At 35.0% G+C, this 19,771-nt stretch overlaps 1 protein-coding gene across 1 annotated transcript; it reads left to right on the forward strand.

Moving 5' to 3' along the window:
- The first annotated feature begins 1,638 nt into the window (after positions 1–1,638).
- LRRD1 (leucine rich repeats and death domain containing 1) lies at positions 1,639–18,681 on the forward strand. Its single transcript, XM_045827248.1, has 5 exons — positions 1,639–3,582; positions 7,453–7,651; positions 15,693–15,854; positions 17,756–17,873; positions 18,501–18,681. Exons 1-5 carry the CDS (start codon positions 1,639–1,641, stop codon positions 18,679–18,681), a joined length of 2,604 nt encoding a protein of 867 aa, XP_045683204.1.
- Positions 18,682–19,771: the final 1,090 nt, after the last annotated feature.

The raw sequence follows: 19,771 nt of genomic DNA on the forward strand, positions 1-19,771 counted from the left end.
GCCTTGCACATGTTTAATTAAATTTATTCCTAGGTACATGATATTTCTTGATTGTAAATGATACTTGTTTAAACTTTCATTTTCTAACTCCTTTTTGTTATCAGGAAGGAAATTGACTTTTATACATTGACTTTATATTCAGCAACATTACTTAATGTTCTTATTGACTCTAATAATTTATCTGCACATGATCTTGGATTTTCTATATACATAATTATATTATCTGTGACTAATGGCAGTTTTATTTCCTCTTTTATAATCTTTATACCTCTTTCCCTTGCCTAATGGCACTGGCTAAGGTCTTGAGTACTGTTTTGAATAGAAATGATGATAGGGATCAACATTTTCTTGCTTTCAATATCAAAGTTTTCACTGTTTCACTACTAAGCGAGATATTTACTGTAGTTTATGGATGCTCTTTAACAGATTAAGAAAACTATCTATTCCTAATTTGCTAAAAGTTTTCTTTAAAATCATGAAAAATGTTGCAGTTCATCAAGTGTTTCTCCATTTATTAAAGTGTTTGTATGTGATCTCTTAATGTGGCAAATTATGTTAATTTTATAATGTAAAATTTAAACTAGTATTGTTACATATTGTTGTTTTATATAATATTTAGAAGTTTTTGAATGTTTACAGTTTTTGCATTTTTGCCTTGAGCACAATTGACCTATAATTTTCTTTTTCATATTGTCCTCATTTCGTGTTAATGTAAAGGTTAGTATTAGTCTCATAAAACAAGTTGGAAAATGTTCCCTCACTTTCTGTTCTCTTGGAGAGTTTATGAAATATTGAAACATTGCTAGTTTAATAGGAAGGATTTAATTTAGGGAGCTGTGTAGACAAGTATTAGCAAACTTAAAAGGTAAGAGGGAACCGCAATAACGGAGATAGTAAATCTCGAAGTAGTTATCATTTTGGGGATACAGATACAAAGGAGAGAGGTTGGGTTATTAAAAGTTACAGATTAGAAGAGGGACCTATGGGAGCTGGGACCCAGACATCTGAGGACGGGTACTGCCCAGCTGTGCAGGTACCTCAGGAATCACATAAAAGAATTAAAAGTCAGTCTTTGGTCCTTGAAAAGGTTTTACTTCTAGTTTGCTCTTACAAAAAGCAACTCCTCTTTCTTTAAGACATTTTACTTCTACCTACCAAAAGATTGTCATAATGCACAGAATTTTTTGGGACAAGACACTTCAGTATCATATATAAACCTACAATGTCCCCAATGCATATGGCACTTTGCATGTTGTGTGAGGGGGTCACTGGCTATCCCCTTTGTCTTCCAAAAATCTGTTGAGTTCTTTCATTCCTTTATGTATCCTTTCTAATTTTTTTATCTTTTTTATTCCTTTCTATAATTTTAATGTGATTTCAAGAGTATCATATGATGCATGAAATCAAAAAATAATTCTTAGCCAGTAATCATATAATTTATTAGTTATAAATATGTCTATATTTATTAAGTACTTATTTTAAAATAAAATGTGTATTACAATTCATTTGTAATATTGACATTTTAATTACATCTCTTCTTTTAATATCAACATTTGTTTTCTAGGTTTAAAAGAAAACACATGAAAATTAAAACTGAGTTACAATCTTGTATTGGTATAAAACCTATCAGTAAATAATATGTCTGAAAAGGAAGATAGTTCAGAAGAGGCAGAAGATACCACTAGTCAATACAAGAAAGAATTTAAATCACAGTTGGTAGAGGAACCTGGATTTATTAAAGAAACATCAGATTTATTAAGGGAAGCTTCTGATGAGAAACCTTCCCACCAGATTAGTGAAATGCATCCTACAATGGACACATCAGGTGCACATGATGATACATCCACATCCTTCCCTGAAAGTAAGTCTAAGGGAAATGAAGAACAAAGGGAAACTCAAGTATCTGAAAATGGCACTACATATGACATCTCACAGTCAACAACTGAAACTTCACAAAGTCCATCATTATCAGTATCTGAGATGACTGCTGAATCTCAGGCTTCTGTTGACTTCCTATCTCATGGTACATTAGGAAAAATTAGTCCACAACTCTCTGAAGAAAATGAGAAAGGACTTGGCTTAGGATCAGATGACTTAACCATTAACCTGAAGGCCAAGGGTTTACAAAAGTTCCCTAAGGAAATTTTAAAAATAAAATATGTAAAAAATCTATATTTAGATGAGAACCAAATCAAAAGTTTTGAAGGAGAAGACTTCAGTGAGTTGCGAGGACTTGAAATTCTGTCCTTGCAAGAGAATAAGTTATCCTCACTTCCATCTGAAATTCAGTTACTTCACAATTTAAGGATATTAAATATCAGTGACAACCAAATATCACAAATTCCTAAAGAAATATCACAGCTTAGGAACATCAGTCAACTTTTTTTAAATAACAATGGCATTGAGAATTTTCCTTCTGACGTAGAAAGTCTTAGAAACTTGGAAATTTTAAGTTTGGCTAAAAATAAGTTAAGACATATACCAGATACTGTGTCTAGTTTAAAAAACTTGAGCATTCTCAATCTGGAATATAATCAGTTAACGATATTTCCTAAAGTTCTGTGCTTCCTTCCAAAGTTAATTTCACTAAACCTTACTGGAAACCTAATTCGCAGTTTGCCAAAAGAAATTAGTGAGCTTAAAAATTTAGGGAAACTTTTAATGGATCACAATAAACTTACATTTTTGCCAGTGCAAATTTTTCATTTGCTCAAAATGCAAGAACTCCAACTGACTGACAATAAATTAGAAGCTATTTCACACAAAATTGAAAATTTTAGGAAACTTAGGATTCTAATACTTGATAAAAATTTATTGGAAGAAATACCAGAGAAAATTTCCAACTGTGTAATGTTGGAATGCCTTAGTCTTAGTGATAATAAATTAACAAAACTTCCTAAGAACATCTATAAGCTTAAAAATTTAAGAAAATTTTATGTAAACAGAAATAATATATTGAAAATACCTGAAAACATCTCACACCTTATTAATATGTTCAGTCTAGGATTTTCAGGAAATATAATCACAGATGTTCCCATTGAAATAAAAAACTGCAGGAAAATAACTAAAATTGACTTGAGTTATAATAAAATAATGTATTTTCCTATAGGTTTGTGTGCTTTGGAACATCTCTATTATTTGAGTATTCATGGAAATTATATTTCAGAAATACCTGGGGATATATCTTTCAGTAAACAACTGCTTCATTTAGAGTTTAATGAAAACAAACTCCTCATATTTTCTGAGCACTTATGTTCTCTTATTAATCTTCAGTACCTGGATCTTAGTAGAAACCAAATAAGGAAAATTTCACCATCTATTTCCAATATGGCATCACTCCGTGTTCTTATTTTATGCTGTAATGAATTTGAAGCTTTCCCTATAGAAGTGTGTACTTTAGAAAATTTGCAAGTACTTGATATTTCAGAAAACCAAATACAGGAAATTCCTTCAGAGATCTGTAACTTAAAAGGAATCCAGAAATTAAACATTTCAAGCAACCAGTTTATGAATTTTCCTATTGAACTGTGTCAACTTCAATCACTGGAAGAGCTGAATATAAGTCAAATAAATGGGAGAAAGGTAGGAGACTGATATTTTTGGTGTGGGGGAAAGGTGGCACTGGAGGGGGTCAGAATCTAAGCTGTAGTGAATGTGTATGTGTTTTTTAAATTTAGATAGACTGTTTTATTTTTTAAAGGATAGGCTTTTTTTTTAAACTTCAAACATAGCTTATAAATACACTTCTCAACACAAAGCTGTATAGAAAAACATTTCATTAAAATGAAATGCCAAGAAAAGCCAACAATTTTATTCATTTCTTTTTATTTTAGTTTAATTATAAAATGAGTTTTATTTTTAAAAAGATTTTTTATGTATTTTTAGAGAGAAAATAAGGGAGGGAGAAAGAAAGGAAGAGAAACATCAACATATGGTTGTCTCTTGCATGTTCCCAAGAGGGGATCCTGCCTGCAGCCCAGGCATGTGCCCTGACAGGGAATCCAATGAGCGACCTTTTGGTTCATAGGCCTACACTCTGTTGTAACCCTGGCTGGTGTGGTTCAGTGGATTAAGTGCTGGCCTGTAAACCAAAGGGTTGCTGGTTTGATTCCCACTCAGGACACATGCCTGAGTTGTGGGCCAGGTCCCCAGCTGGAGGTATGTGAGAGGCAACCACAAGTTGATGTTTCTCTCCTTCTCATTCTCCCTCCTTCCCCTCTCTAAGGATAAAACAAGTAAAATCTTTTTTTAAAAGTTATATATTAATATAATCACATCATTGGAAATTTAGAAAATTGAGAAAAGTTAAAAAAAATTCTACAAGCACATTACTATAATATAACTATTGGTCATATGTTGACAACTTACTTTTAGTTCTTTTTGTTTTCTTATGTACATGGCTTTATAAGCAATTAGAAAAAGATTACATTCATGTTTAAATTCTTCTATTTTCACTTAATGTGTCATAAGCATTTCCCCATGATATAACATAATTGTTATAACAATACATTGTTATGTAACTAATTTCTGTTAAGCATTTAGAGATGTTGTGATTTTTTTCATCATCATAAATAACACATATGATGAACTTTATAAATATAGCCCTTTTGTATTTTACTATTTCTTTAGGAAATTTCCCCTTAATAATCCCTACGTCAATGGTAATAAATGTTCTTTTAGTTTAGCATTTAATTTTACTCAAACTATAAGAGTGAATTTTATGAACTAATTAAAAAAATAAAACATTACTGATTTATACTGACTTGTATTAATGAAAAGGATATTATCTGGCTATCTTTAGTTTGACCATCACAGTCAAATTAAAGTCCTTTGATAGGGGCCAGACTATTATCTACAGCAAGATTTCCCAAAGTCTGTTCCTAAAAAAAAAAAGTACTGTCATGACCTGCTCTGAAAGAAAAAAGAAAGGAAGGAAGAAGGGAAGTAAAGGAAGGAGGGAGAAGAGGAATAAAAAAAAAGGTGGAGGAGTTCCTATTATCAAATAGGTTTGAGAAGCACTGGGTTCTCTCCTAGAATCACAGTGAATGTCAGTATATTAAAAGTTCTCAAGGGTCCTGCAGTAAAGAAACTTGTTTGTGTCTATTTAACCCATATTTCCCAAACTAACCTTATGTTTTTTAACCCATCACCTACTATACTGTACATTTTCAGAAAGGCTACTCCTGGAATAGTTGCTTAAGTTAGATGGAATTAATAATGACACATGTATTTTAAAAGATGTGTTTGTATTAAAAGACACTTTTTTCTATATTGTAATCAATGAATTCCTTAGCTAATTTATAATCCTTTTTCTCCTTCTCTATCTTACTGTGGAAGTCCACAGGTTGTGCCCTTAATTTTCTCTTTACTTTTTTAATTTAATTTTTTAAATTTATTGACTTGAGAGAGAGAGAGAGAGAGATCAGTTTGTTGTTCCATTTATTCATGCATTCATTAGTTGATTTTTGTATGTGCCCTGACCTGAGATCAAACCTGCAACTTCAGTGTATAGGGATGACACTCTAACCAACTGAGCTACCCAGCCAGGGCAATTTTCTCTTTGCTATTAACTCCTTCCTAGACTTCACCACACCATGCACATGATCCTCAAGTCTACAAAACTACAGCTGATCTCTCACCAGTGGTCTAGTCCCATAGTTCTTAATTTCCCCAGAAATTCTGTTCTTTTACTCTTTTATTGTTTCAAACCCAACATAACTTCAAACTTACCTTTCTTCCTTTCCAAATCTCTCCATTGCTGTTTGTGATGCCACTGTCTTTAAACCTGCCAATCTAAAAATCATGGAATCATCTTTGACTGTTCCTTTTCCATTGCCATTACACTGAATCTTACACCAAAATAGTCTCATTTTTTTCCTCTGAAAAAGCTCTTTGGATCATGTCCCTCATTTTCCAGTGTCACTGTCTCCATCCTGATCCATGGTCATCACTCACTTCATGCCTAGACTACTCCAGGAGCCTTCTGACTATTCTCTTTCATCCAGTCTCCTCCCTTTCATCAGAACTTGTCAAAACCACCATACTTCATTCCAGAGGACTGTTCTAAGGAATCCAGATTGTGTATGTATTGCCTACTCAGAGTGGGTAGTTGCAAAGGCACCAGTCCACATCATTAATGCATCATTTTAAAGGTCAACAGACAGAAAAAAAAGAGATTTACAAATGTCTTCTCAAAAAGAGTATTTTATATGTTGGAAAGATCACTTTGATAACTTCCTCAGGGTGGAGGTGACATATCCAAAGAATTAGTTTACATAATAGCAGATGGTCCCTAAACAGTCATCTGAAGGTTAGTCAGGTTAAACACTGGGCTTTTATTTTGCTAAGTGAAGAAGGATGCACAAAAGGAATCTTCCATCCCAGCTCTATCATCACACAGTTCTCAGGCATTTCCTCTAATAAATGTTGAACAAGTAGTTAAAGAATATGTTTGAAAATTGTGAAACTATGGATCTGCCCACGTGTCTTGATCTGCCTCCTACCTCATAGGCCCAGCTCTTAAGACTTCCCATAGCCTAGTTCCATGTTCCTTCTCCAAACATACCTCTCTGTCTAAACATCCACATATCTGCTATTGTACTTTTTATTTTGGCACTGAATTACCTATTACTTAATGCTGTTTCCTGATTGTTTCACATGCATATACTTTCTTCCCTGAACCACATTTTACTCTCTTTGAAGCTAGGGACTGTCTCTTAATGTTTTCTTTATATATCTGGAAGGACCTTGAGCACAATATTCAGTATTTACCTTGCCTGGATATTTCTGAGGGACCCATATATTCAAAATTCTTTTATTCACTCAGAGTATTTCCTTTATTTCAAAAGCCACTTGTGATGGCCTTATTTCTCTGAATGTACATATTTTTTCTTTACCTTACCAGAGTATCCTAATTTCTGTTATTTTGAAATACTTTTTGTACTAGGAATATTTATTTGAGGTTACATTGCCAAACTGTATGAATATACTCGAAAGGAGTTTATTGAGCATTTACTCGAAATGCACCATGCTTAGGAACATGTACACACAAGGAAAACACACAAGGAACTACTAAAAAGCAATGTTGATAAGAGTAGGAATAATTAGATCCACTGTGGCACAGAATAATTGGGAAAAATTCAGGCAAGAGAAAATTAAAGCAGAGTCAGATTTAGCAAGGAAAAGAGGGATAAGGTGGCAATGAACATTGAGTGTCTGGAGAGAGAGGAAAGTGGATTAGCAAGCCCAGTTAAATTGGTAGCACAGGTCAGACTGAGGAGGTACTCAGATGCTACATAATATGTGGGTTTTAGCAGGGAAGGGAGTCACAAAAAACTTGTTACATAGTGAAAACATCTCCTTTTTAAGGCAAAAAATTCCTTCCATTTGATTTTAGAAGTTTTAGTCATACAAATATTTATTTTAAATATAATTGTTTAATCTTTGTTACAGTTGACAAGACTTCCACAAGAGCTGTCTAATATGACTCTACTTAAAGGACTTGACATCTCAAATAATGCCATCAGAGAGATTCCAGAAAATATAGGGGAACTGAGAAGTCTGGTTAGTTTAAATGCAAACAACAATCAAATAAGTTATCTGCCACCATCTTTTCTATCTTTAAACAAACTCCAGCAACTACAGTTGAGTGGTGAGTGTCAAGCATAAACAATAAGTAGAATTATTAGTGTCGCTGTTGCAAATTTTACTAACAGGGAAGAAGGACAAACTTATCTGTTTGTAGTAGTAATGTAGTAAGTGCCTATTGGAAGGAAATGGCGATCGTAGGTACAGAAAATGTGAGCAGAGCATAAGGTCCAGTTCTTTCCCTGAAAGACATTATAATCCAACTGGGGAACCTGAGCTATTTTTTATTGTCTTCTCTGCCTATACCATTTCTTCCCTTTCTGAACCTGACCTCATCTCTCCCTGTATACACAACTACCTATACAACCTTTGGTCAGCATTCTCTGTTTTATCTTCTCTGCTGGCTCCCCTGATCCCACTCCTATACCCTATAATATTCTAATACCTTATAACCTTTTACAAAGTAAATAACTAATTCTAAAGAATTCCCAAGGCACAACGAATACTAGACTGGTATTTTAAAAATTTTATTATGAAATATTTCAAACTTACAGAAAATAAGCACAAGTGCACCTATTTCCAGAAATAAAGAATGTTGATTTGTAATATTTACTTGAAATATTTTTGATTGTTAAGAAATAAAATAAGGGGGACTTCCGGCAAGAGGGAGGAATAGGTGGACGCACCGTACCTCCTCACACAAGCAAGATTAGAACAACAATAAATTACGGTCAGCATAACACACAGAACTGATAGAGGATTTATCTGAATGGAAGTTAGACAGCCAAGAAGTTGAAGTAGTCCCGTACGTCCAGACTGGTAGGAGACAACGAGCCGAGCGGACGCGGGGCTGGCGCGGGTTGGTGGCGCGCGGAGGTTGGGGAAAGTTTGGCGCGGAATCGGCGCAACAGCCATCCCGGGCGCAAGAACGCAGCGGTGATCCCTGAGTACGCAAGCTGCGGCTGCCAGACCCAGTGGGGCAGCGATTGTGGACCAGGGCAGAGCTCGCAGTCCAGGAGCCTGGGGAAGGGTCTGGGCCCAGGAGAACTGAACTGCCGCCATCGATTCCCTCCCGTCCCCGATCCCGCCCCCGCCCCCGCCCCCGCCCCCGCCCCCGCCCCCGCCCCCACATATAACATCACAATCTAGCCACTGGGTCGCCCAGCCCCGGTGAACACCTAAGGCTCCGCCCCCCACCGTAACAAGAGCAACCAGACTGGAAAAAAAAAAATAGGAGAGACAGGGAAAGACATAAGACATGTGTACAATAGAGCAGATCAGTCCCCCAGGACTCTTCCTTTTGAGTGACCAAGAAATAGCCAATCTATCAGATGCACAGTTCAAAACGCTGGTGATCAGAAAGTTCACGGAATTGGTTGATTTTGGGCGCAATTTAGATGAAAGGATGCAGGTTACCATAAAAGAGATGCAGGAAGATACGCGGAGGAGAGCCAATAGTGAAAGGAAGGAATCTGAGACTCAAAACAATACAGTGGACCAGAAGGAAGATAGAATCAACCAAGCAGGAAAGCATGATGAAATAAGAATTCAAAAAAATCGAGGAGAGCCTTGGGAGCATCCAGGACACCTTTAAACGTTCCAACATTCGAATTATAGGGGGTACCAGAAGGGGAGGAGCAACAAGTGGAAAAGTTATTTGAACAAATAATAAAGGAGAACTTCCTCAATCTGGCAAAGGGAACAGTCTTCCAAGAAATCCAAGAAGCTCAGAGAGCCCCAAAGAAGTTGGACCCAAGAAGAAACACACCAAGGCACATCATAATTACATTAGCCAAGGTAAAAACGAAGGAGAGAATCCTAGAAGCAGCAAGAGATAAGGGGACAGTAACCTACAAAGGAGTTCCCATCAGACTGTCAGCTGATTTCTCCAAAGAGACCTTACAGGCAAGAAGGGGCTGGAAAGAAATATCCCAAGTCATGAAAGACAAGGACCTACATCCCAGATTGCTCTATCCAGCAAAGCTCTCATTTAGAATGGAAGGGAAGATAAAGTGCTTTTCAGATAAGGTCAAGTTAAAGGAGTTCATTATCACCAAGCCCTTATTTTATGAAATGCTAAAGGGACTTATCTAAGAAAAGAAGATAAAGAAAAGACATGTATAGTAAAAGGACAGCAAACTCAATTATTAACAACCACACCTAAAGCAAAACCAAAAGAAACTAAGTAAACAACTAGAACAGGAACAGAACCACAGAAATGGAGGGCACATGGAGGGCTAGCAGCAGGGGGGGCTGGGAGGAGGAGAGGGGGGGAAAGGTATAGAGAATAAGTAGCATAGAATGTAGGTTGAAAATAGATAGGGGGAGGGCAAGAATAGTATGGGAAAGGTAGAAGCTAAAGAACTCATAAGAATGACACATGGACGTGAACTAAAGGGGGGGAACGTGGGTGGGAGAGGGGGTACAGGGTGGAGGGGAGGGAAGGGGGAAATGGGACAAATGTAATAGCATAATCAATAAAATATATTAAAAAAAAGAAATAAAATAATAAAGTCGAAATTTCTTTTGTACCTCTCCCCAAACTAGAAGTAACCACTAAACTGCAATTGGTATATATCTTTTTATCATCCATGTTTTTAATATATATATATATATATGGATGATACACACACACATATATACATATGTATGTATATACATTCATATATGTATGTATATATGTGTATATATATCCATAAAAAGTATTTTGCTTTTAAACTTCATTAAAACTTTACTATATGGTTTGTAATTTACCATTCTGTAACTTTTTTCATTTGTCATATTTCTAAAATTAATCCATGTTAATATAATATATACATAGACTTGTTGCATTCATTTTTAAATGCTGTATAATATTAAATTATATGGTTAAACAACAATTAATCAATTATCCTGTTGATAGACAGTTAAGTTGTTTCCAATTTGTTTGCTACACTACTATAAATATCTTTGTACGTGTTCCTGGTATTTATCAGCACTGAGTTTTTTCTCATTACAAAAGTAATACACATTTATTACAAAAAACATTAGAAGAAAACATTAATTTGAAAGTTAATATCCTTTATAAACTCACACCCAAAGACAACCATCACTAACAGATTTTCCTATTATTCCATCATTCTCCTCCATATTCTAATCATACATTTATTCATTCAATATTTACTGAGTTCCTACCATGTATGAGGCACCATTCTAAATGCAATAAAAATTACATGCACTGAGTTTCTTTAGTGCACATAGTTATAAATAGAATTGCTGGATTGGAGGATATATACATATTCATCTGCACCAGATTTGGGCGAATTGATCTCCATAGTGGTTGTACCAGCTAACTGCAAGAACAGTTGAGTTTATGAAATTATATTTTTTTCAGTTAAAAGTGATCTTCACAATTTTTAATCCTCACTTGAGCATGTGCTTATTAATTTTAGAGGGACAGGAAGACAGGGAGGAAAACATTAATTGGTTGCCTATCGTACATATCTTGACTGGGGACCAAACCTGCAACCTAGGCATATGCCCTGACCAGGAATCAAACTCACAACCTTTTGGTTTATGGGAAACACCCCAATCAACTGAAACACCAGCCAGGTGCAAAAAAGTAATGTTTATAATGGCAGGGAGCCCTCTTAAATTTAGAGAATTTTCAGATTAAGAATGAAGTTTCCCTTTTTGTTATCACTGTACTACTAGTACAGTGAAACCTACAGTAATGCATCAATATTTAGATATAATGCAACTGGCATTTTTCTCCTGAATTCCCAGAACTCCCAGTAAACTGGCTATGCAGGTACACATTAGTCATTTCGTTAACTTTGCAGTAAGTCACAATAATAGCCCTGCAATTGAATTTTTGGTACCACTTTTCTAGAAGTTTTACCATATTTTAGGGAGGTTATTTGTCCAAGTGTAGGACATGGCATATTCCACCCATTATTTTTGCATTAAAAAAAAAGGCTGACCACAACCTTCTGGCCTACTGGAGCACACAACTATCAACTGGAAGCATAATTCTCCAGAGGCCTTCTAGTACAGAATCAAGACAGAATGGGGAGATCACAGACTTTTTTGAAAGCTTAGCCAGCTTTCTGTTAGTCTCCAAAATAATTAGAAAAAAAATATCAGTCAGGATCCAATCAGAACACAGAGACCACGGCATTAGTTAATGACCAAGTATGTTATTAACGATGTACGTGAAAGTATGAAAAGAGAATCCTAAGGTTATCTCACAAAGGTAGCAATGGTAAGAAGCAATAAATAACCACCGAATGTCTGAAATTAAAGTTGGCATTATTAAAACTTACAAGCTTAAAGGAGAGGCCACGCTGAAGTGAAACTTAGACATCTGAGGATGGAACACTGCTGGGCTGGTGCTGAGTTCTCTGAGCTTTTGTGTGTGTGTGTGTGTGTGTGTGTGTGTGTGTGTGTGTGTGTGTGTGATATAAAACGACTTTTGCCAGTGTTGGCAAAACTGCAAATTGCACTCAACTGTGGCTATGGCAAGGCACTGGTGTTCGTTGGGTAAAGGAGTGTTGAGCCCACAGATGTAGGTTTGTAGCTAAAAGGCAATTGCTAAACAATTGGCATATCCACAGTCACCAAATTTTATAGCTGAATTTAAAGTCAGAAAGGCTGATTTCAAGTCCTATAATTTAATGTTTCCTCCATTCATAAAATGAAGCTAAGAGGAATGTCCATGCCATAGATTTGGTGTGACTAAAGGAGATTTTAAAAGCAGGGAGCATACTGTGAAAGCACTACTAAACAAAGACATCTTGTGAATAAACCCCCTCTGTCCCACTTTTTAGTGAATTTAGGAAGATTACCTCTTAGAACCTCAGTTTTTTCATCAGCAAGATAGGAAGGCTTTAACTTCTGCTTGTCCATAAAGCTGTTGTGGGAATTAGATAAAACTTATGAAAATATTGATATTTTGACAAATGTGAGACATTTCACCAATAAAAAGGGATTTAGATACTCATTTCTTGCCTCATAGCATGGGCATTAGAATAGAATAGACCTTAGAATTCTAGCTCCATACTTCCCTAGGAAGTTTTTTTTTTTTTTAATGTTAAGCTCTGTTCCTAGTTTGTAAATGGAAATGATATCTACTATTTGGACTGTGAGCATTAAGTGATCAATCACTAAGCACAGAAATTGATGCAGTATAGATTTAACAGATGTTAGTGCCTCTCCTCCAGGAGCTGAAAGATCAAACAAAAGGAAGGTAGATAGATGGACATGTAAGCTGTTTGTAGTTGTCCTCAGAGAGAAGAACCTCACAGTTCTCTCTACAGATCTGCACTGATGATGCCATCACGCAGGCTTTCATCATCTCCTTTCTGCAAGACAGCTAGTTATGCCAGTGCAGTTGTATCTGTTGTTTACACCTGGCATCCATTATGATGGTCAGTGCCTGTGCTAAACCAGTTGTTAAATATTTTTAATATTGTTACTTCTTACATGGATGAATATAACACCTTCTGAAAGGACTCCCACCTATAGTCTCTCTCTCTCTCTCTTTCCTTTGTTATTTCCAGTATTTTAAAATACTTTTTATTGATGTATATACATACCAGAAAAAGTACATATTGCTTCAAAAATTAAAACTAAAGATAGAACTACCATATGATCCAGTAACTCTACTTCTGTGTATTTATCTGAAAGAAACAAAAACTGAAACTTGAAGATCTATGCACCCCCATTTTCATTGTAGCATTATTTATCTAAGTGTCCATCAATGGATAGATGAACGAATAAAATGTGGCATGTATATGCAGTGGAATATTATTACTCCATAAACAGAAGGAAATTTTGCCATTTGTGACAACATGGATAAATCTTGAGGATGTTATGCTAAGTGAAATAAGTAGAAAAAGACAAATACCATATGACTTCATGTATATGTGGACTCTTAAAAATGAAACAAAATTTGTAGATAGAGAGAACAGATTGGTGTTTGCCAGAGGTGGAGAGGGGTGAGGGGTGGGCAAAATGGGTGAAGGGGCTCAAAAGGTACAAACTTCCAGTTATAAAATAAATGAGTCATGGGGATATAATGTACAGTATGATGACTACAGTTAATAATACTTTATTATATATTTGAAAGTTGCTAAAAGAGTAGATCTTAAAAGTTCTTATTGTAAGAAAAAAATTATAATCATGTATGGTGACAGATTAACTAGAACTATGATGGTGATCATTTCATCATATATACAAATATCAAATTATGTTGCTCACTTATAACTATTATGTTCATTATATCTCAATTTTTAAAAATGTATTGTAAGTGTACAGCTCAATGAATTTTCACACACTGAAAAAACCCACATTTCAGGATCTAGATCCAGAAATACCTTTTTGCTTTCTCCAATAATTTCTCTCCCTTCTCTCAACCAGGGTTAACTATTATCATGATTTCCAATAGTGTGCCTTAAATGAAACCTTTTGTACCTTGACTTCCACTCAACACTGTGTGTGCAAAATTCATATTATTCTGTGTAGTTGTAGACCATTCACTCTTAATGCTGTATATAGTACACTATATGAGTATATTCTTTTATTTATTGTGCTATTGATGGAAATTTTATAGGAAAGCAATTGTTTCCTTGTGGTCAGCTAAGGTGCATGATTTCAATCCTTTTAAATTTATTAGGACTAGCTTTATGGTCCAGCATATAGGCTACCTTGATAAACATACCATTTACTCTTAAAAAATATTCTGTAAATATTAGGTACAGTGTTTTATGAATTGATATCCATATAGGGGTAGTTGATTGATAGACTTGTTGGACTCTCCTATCTTTACTGGTATCTATGTCTTGCTATGTTAATTGCTTAGAGAGGGGTGTTAAAATCTACAACTATGGATGAGGAATTGTACATTTTTGCTTTGTCAATTTTTTTCACATATTTTGAAGGACTGTAATTAGCTTAATCCCCACTTGAGGGTGGACTAGGCTTAGTAACTCCACTCTAAGGAAAAGTATAGAAAGGAAAAAGAAATCCAAACATTATATTGAAGAAACCTGGCAGACTCTATTTTGCCAAGGGATCAAGTTTAATAACCCTACTGATGTCATGGGGGTATCAGGTACCCTGATGTGATGTGATGTGATGAGAGACTTCACCTCTGTGGTATTCTTTCCAAAAACCCATAACCACCACCTACCTATCCATGAGAAAACAAATCAGATAAATGCAAGTTAAGGAATATTCTACAAAATATCTAACCTGTACAACTCAAACTGTCAATATCATGAAAAACAAGGAAAGACTGAGAAACGTTTGCCACAGACCAGAGGAGACTAAGAAGACATAACTATTCAGTGTGCTATCTTGGATTGGATTCTGGATCACCAAAAGGACATTGATGGAAAATCTAATGAAATCCAAAGATATCCAAAGTTTATAAAATAGAATGTACCAATGTTAGTTTCTTAGATTTGAACAATGTAACACAATAACACCATGAGATAACATTAGGGAAAACTAAAACTAGCTGAGGAGTATACAGGAACTCGTTACAATTTCTGCAACTTTTTGGCAAACCTGCAATTATTCCAAATAAAAAGTTTATTTAAAAAATTACTGTCACACCTACCCTGTAAAGTGTTTTCCTGTATTATGAGGGGAAGTCTCCTTTCTCATTTAGCCATCCTCTATAAGAGAAGGGAACCACTGCTGTTTCTATACCTCCTCAGTAAGAACTTATTATTCTTATGATTTGCCAGCATTTTGAGAGTTCTCTGGTGCTTTGCCAGTGAGACACAGTAGATGCCCTATAGATAGTTGTTATTTGTATCCATAGATTACTTTCTTTTTTAAAAATATTGTTTTCATTTCTTTTTGGAGAGAGGGCAAAGGAGAGAGAGAAAGGGAGAGAAACATCGGTGTGTAAGAGAAACAACAATCAGTTGTCTCTTACACATTCCCAATTGTGGACCTGGCCTGCAACCCAGGCATGTACCCTGACCAGGAATCGAACCAATGACCTTTAGGCTTTGCAGGACAATGCCCAACCCACTGCACCACACCAGTCACACCAGTCAGTGCCATAGTTTTCTTTTACAGAATGGTATAATTAAAAATTGTTTTTCTATTAGGAAATAATCTTACAGCCCTGCCAAGTGGTATTGATAACCTCATTTCACTGAAGAATATAAATTTTGATGATAACCCTTTGCTGAGACCTCCAATGGAAATCTGTAAAGGAAAACAGCTGTATACTATTGCACGCTATCTACAGAGGGCAGACAAAAGAGATGGTAAGTGATGAGTGAGTGACTTAAGTTATTTCTAGTATCATCTGTAAATTAAAAGACAGTTTGTTTTAACTAATGGCTTTCATTCTGGCAGAGACATTAAAATATTTATCATCTTCCCTTTTCATAAGATTAGCAGTATTTGATTATAATTCAGATTATTCAATCTGGGTCCAAAAAATTGAAATTGAATCACTGAAAACAGTTAAGTTCAAGTGGAGCAGTGGGCTGCTTCCCACCTATGATCTCATTGCCCTTCAGTAGGTTTTTCATCATGGTTGTTGCCAGACTCAGAGAATCCACAACCATATTTCTCTATCACTTCCGATTTGTATCACCATATGTAGTTGTTCTAAAAGTCACACTTGGCTTTGAAGGAGTCCGCAGATGTTTTCCATTGATGCTAGTCGAAGTTTTTGGCCCACTGTAATCACCTGTCTGCAATCCTTAGACAGTCTTCATTCCTTTTGTCCTTAAGTGCTCCTTTAGTTGTCCTGATTATTTCATAGAGATGTCCATTTTCTTTAAATGTCCTCCCATTGGTCCAAATGGAGACTGTTTTCTTCAAGTCTCTAGGAGGAAAGTTTCACTTCTTTCCCTGCAGTTGGGTTCCCAACAACTATGCTTTTTCCATTGACTCTGACTTTGCTGCTCATTGTCAACCTTCAGGATAAATCCAGATTTAGGACCTCCATTTTAATGCAGCATTTAAGAAGTGAATATTGTTCTAGAAATGGGACTGTACAAAATTGTCCCCCCAAATTATTCTATCATGTACCCTTGCCTTAGGTAATCAGAAGCTTACATCAGCATAATCACATAACCTAATGAGATGGTCACTAAAAATGTATACTCTTCTTGTAAGACACAATGTATATCCATATTCAGAAGGTTTTATAAGACTTGAAACTCACTGATGGGAAAAAATCCAAGATATAAAAGTCATTTGCTGTTTTCCCTCACTTGCTAACCAAGCCTGTTCTGCTAATTATTATAATAAAAAGAGACATATTGTGATAACCTCATTTCTATAAAATAAAGTTTTTAGGGGTTTCCAAGGATCCCCTACAACAGTATTAATACTGTTACCTAATAGGATAGATAACACCTATCTATCTTACTGAGAAAAGGGCTGTAAACTTCATGACTGAACCTCCTTGCTAAAATTCTGTTACTTGAATTCTTCAAGAAGGAGGATTCATATGGTTTTAGCGTGTATGACAAAAGTACAATGGGCAGTGGTAACAGATCAAAGTCAGCAAAAATAAGAACTCTAGCCATCTCCTTTCTTTATGCCTGAGGGGCCTTCATACTGTAGGATGGGTGCCCAGAGAGAGTAGAGAGGATGTCATCATGGGAGATGTATTTATTGTGCAATTAACAAAGAACATGAGTCCCTTCCTACAAAGTTTACTTAGAATATTAGATTTTCATTTTTATCATTAGCATATAATCTAGCTTGAGGAATTAATAGTATGAATAAAATAAACAGAAAGCATAGAACATATTTGAGATGATTATAGAGGGGTTAGAGATTGCTAGTTCTTAAAAACTCCTGAAATACCTTAGGTCAACAACAACAAAATGAATACAGTTTAAATTAGCTAGAAGCTTTTTTCCCCTCTATATCTAAGACAGCATTCATCAAATCAGTTATTTGAATATAAAATGTAAATATATACAGTATATTTATAGTAGATGTGAACTGAGCTTCTCAAGGCAATATACAAAAAAAAACACATTAAAAAGCCAGTTTGTATATCTGGTCTGCATTTTACTTTCCAATTTCACTTGTCATGCACATTAGGTAGGCACACCAAAAAAATGTAGATACAATATTAACTTAAAATAGAGCATATTTTTCAAAAATCATGGACTAAATTTTCTTTCATGTTCAAATGTAGAGAAAATCTTAGAGAAGATCTTCAAGATAGTTGCCAACAATATCACTAAAACAAACTTTAAATTTTTCTGTCAAAAATTAAGCCTGGTACTCTCAGAAACGGATATGTCTACAAAGAGGTATGTATGAATGACAACATATGGTATAAGCTTATTCTTATGCTCTGATTTATCTTATACTAATATCACATGGCTGTGAAACATTCATATTAACATGAACTCTAATTTGCTATAACAGTGATTTTAGTTTATTATATATTTGAGATCCACATGAGTATAAGTAGTGATTAAGAATAAGGGATCTGAGGACAGAGTGCTTAACTTTAAATCCCAACCAGTTTTGTGACCTTAGATAAGTCCTTTAACTTTTCATCACATTCCTCACTAGTAAAATGGATATACTTACCTAATAGAGCTGCCATATGATCAAGTTATAAAGCATGTAGTAATAAAGCAATAATGTACTGGTTTTTACTAAATAATCCATAATTATTTTTTTGAGGTCTTGAATAAATCAGAATTAAATGTTAATTTAATTGTTGTTTTTCTACAAGGAAGCAAGGGGTGACATAGGGTTAACATTTCCTCTCTATGTGCTAAACTCTACTAAATTTTTATATGGACTGTCTTTACCAATTAATTTAATCCTCATTTCAATTTGGTAAATTGGTTTAAAAACCTAGACATATAGTATTTAAGTAGCTTAAAACAATGTTTTTACATTCATTATTATTAAATTTTTTTCAGCACTGTTTCATTAAGTGAGGGAGTCCACCAAGCACTTACCAGGTGGAGAATGGAAAATAACAACTTGTCCACTGCTGCTTTAAGAGACCAACTAATTCGGGCGCTAACTATGATAGGAGCATATGAAATTATTGACAAAATAACCGTTTTAAAACTTTTTACATATACAATTAAATTTTGAACAGTGTATCCATAATAAAAAACTGAAAGCTTATGATGTATACTTCTATAATTAAAACTACATGTAAGATAATTACATGTCATGTCTCTTTACATACATTTCTTTTTTAAAAAATATTTTTATGATTATCCTACTATAGTTGTCCCAATCATTTCCCCTTTGCCCCCCTCCACTGGGTACCCCCCATTCCTTCTGGCAATCCCCTCACTTAGTCATGTCCGTGGGTCATGCATATAAGTTCTTTGGCTACTCCATTTCCTATATAGTACTTAACATCCCCCTGTCTATTCTGTACCTACCAATTTGTACTTCTTAATCTCTGTACCTTTTCTACCTTTCCCCTCAAAACCAATAACCCTCCAAATAATCTCCATATCTATGATTCTGTTTTTGTTCTGCTTGTTTGCTTAGCTTGTTTTTTAGGTTTAATTTCTGCTAGTTGTGAATTTATTGCCATTTTAATGTTCACAGTTCTTATCTTCTTCCTTTTCTTAGCTAAATCCCTTTAACATTTCATATAATAATGGTTTGGTGATGATGAACTCGTTTAGCTTTACCTTGTCTGGAAAACACTTATCTGCTCTTTGATTCAAAATGATAGCTTTGCGGGATAGAATAATCTAAGTTGTAGGCCCTTGCTTTTTATCACTTTGAATACTTCTTCCTAGTCCCTTCTTGCCTGCAAAGTTTCTTGTGAAAATTAGCTGATAGTCTTATGGGAACTCCTTTGTATGTAACTATCTGCTTTTCTTTTGCTGCTTTTAAGATTCACTTTTTATCTTTAACCTTTGGCATTTTAATTATGATGTGTCTTAGTGTGGGTCGCTTTGTGTCCATCTTGCTTGGGATTCTCTGTGCTTCCTAGACTTGTATATCTATTCCTTTGCCAAATTAGAGAAGTTTTCTTTTATTATTTTTTCAAATAAGTTTTCAATTTCCCACTCTTTTTCTTTTCCTTCTGGCACCCCCATGATTCAAATGTTGATGTGTTTGAAGTTGTTCCAGATGCTCCTTAGCCTATCTTTGTTTCTTTTGGATTCCTTCTTCTTCTTGCTATTCTGATTGAATGTTTTTTCTTCCTTAATTTCCA

This window comes from Phyllostomus hastatus, unplaced genomic scaffold, assembly GCF_019186645.2.
Source record: "Phyllostomus hastatus isolate PE091 unplaced genomic scaffold, TTU_PhHast_1.1 phas_scaffold_78, whole genome shotgun sequence".
Lineage (NCBI taxonomy): Eukaryota > Metazoa > Chordata > Mammalia > Chiroptera > Phyllostomidae > Phyllostomus > Phyllostomus hastatus.

What these genes read in the sequence shown, in the direction of transcription:
- LRRD1 (XM_045827248.1), top strand. Translation starts at nt 1,639, where the DNA reads ATGTCTGAAAAGGAAGATAGTTCAGAAGAGGCAGAAGATACCACTAGT. An exon ending in GTCAAATAAATGGGAGAAAG is followed by an intron (nt 3,583 to 7,452) that starts GTAGGAGACTGA and finishes TCTTTGTTACAG; the next exon opens with TTGACAAGACTTCCACAAGA. An exon ending in CCAGCAACTACAGTTGAGTG is followed by an intron (nt 7,652 to 15,692) that starts GTGAGTGTCAAG and finishes TTTTTCTATTAG; the next exon opens with GAAATAATCTTACAGCCCTG.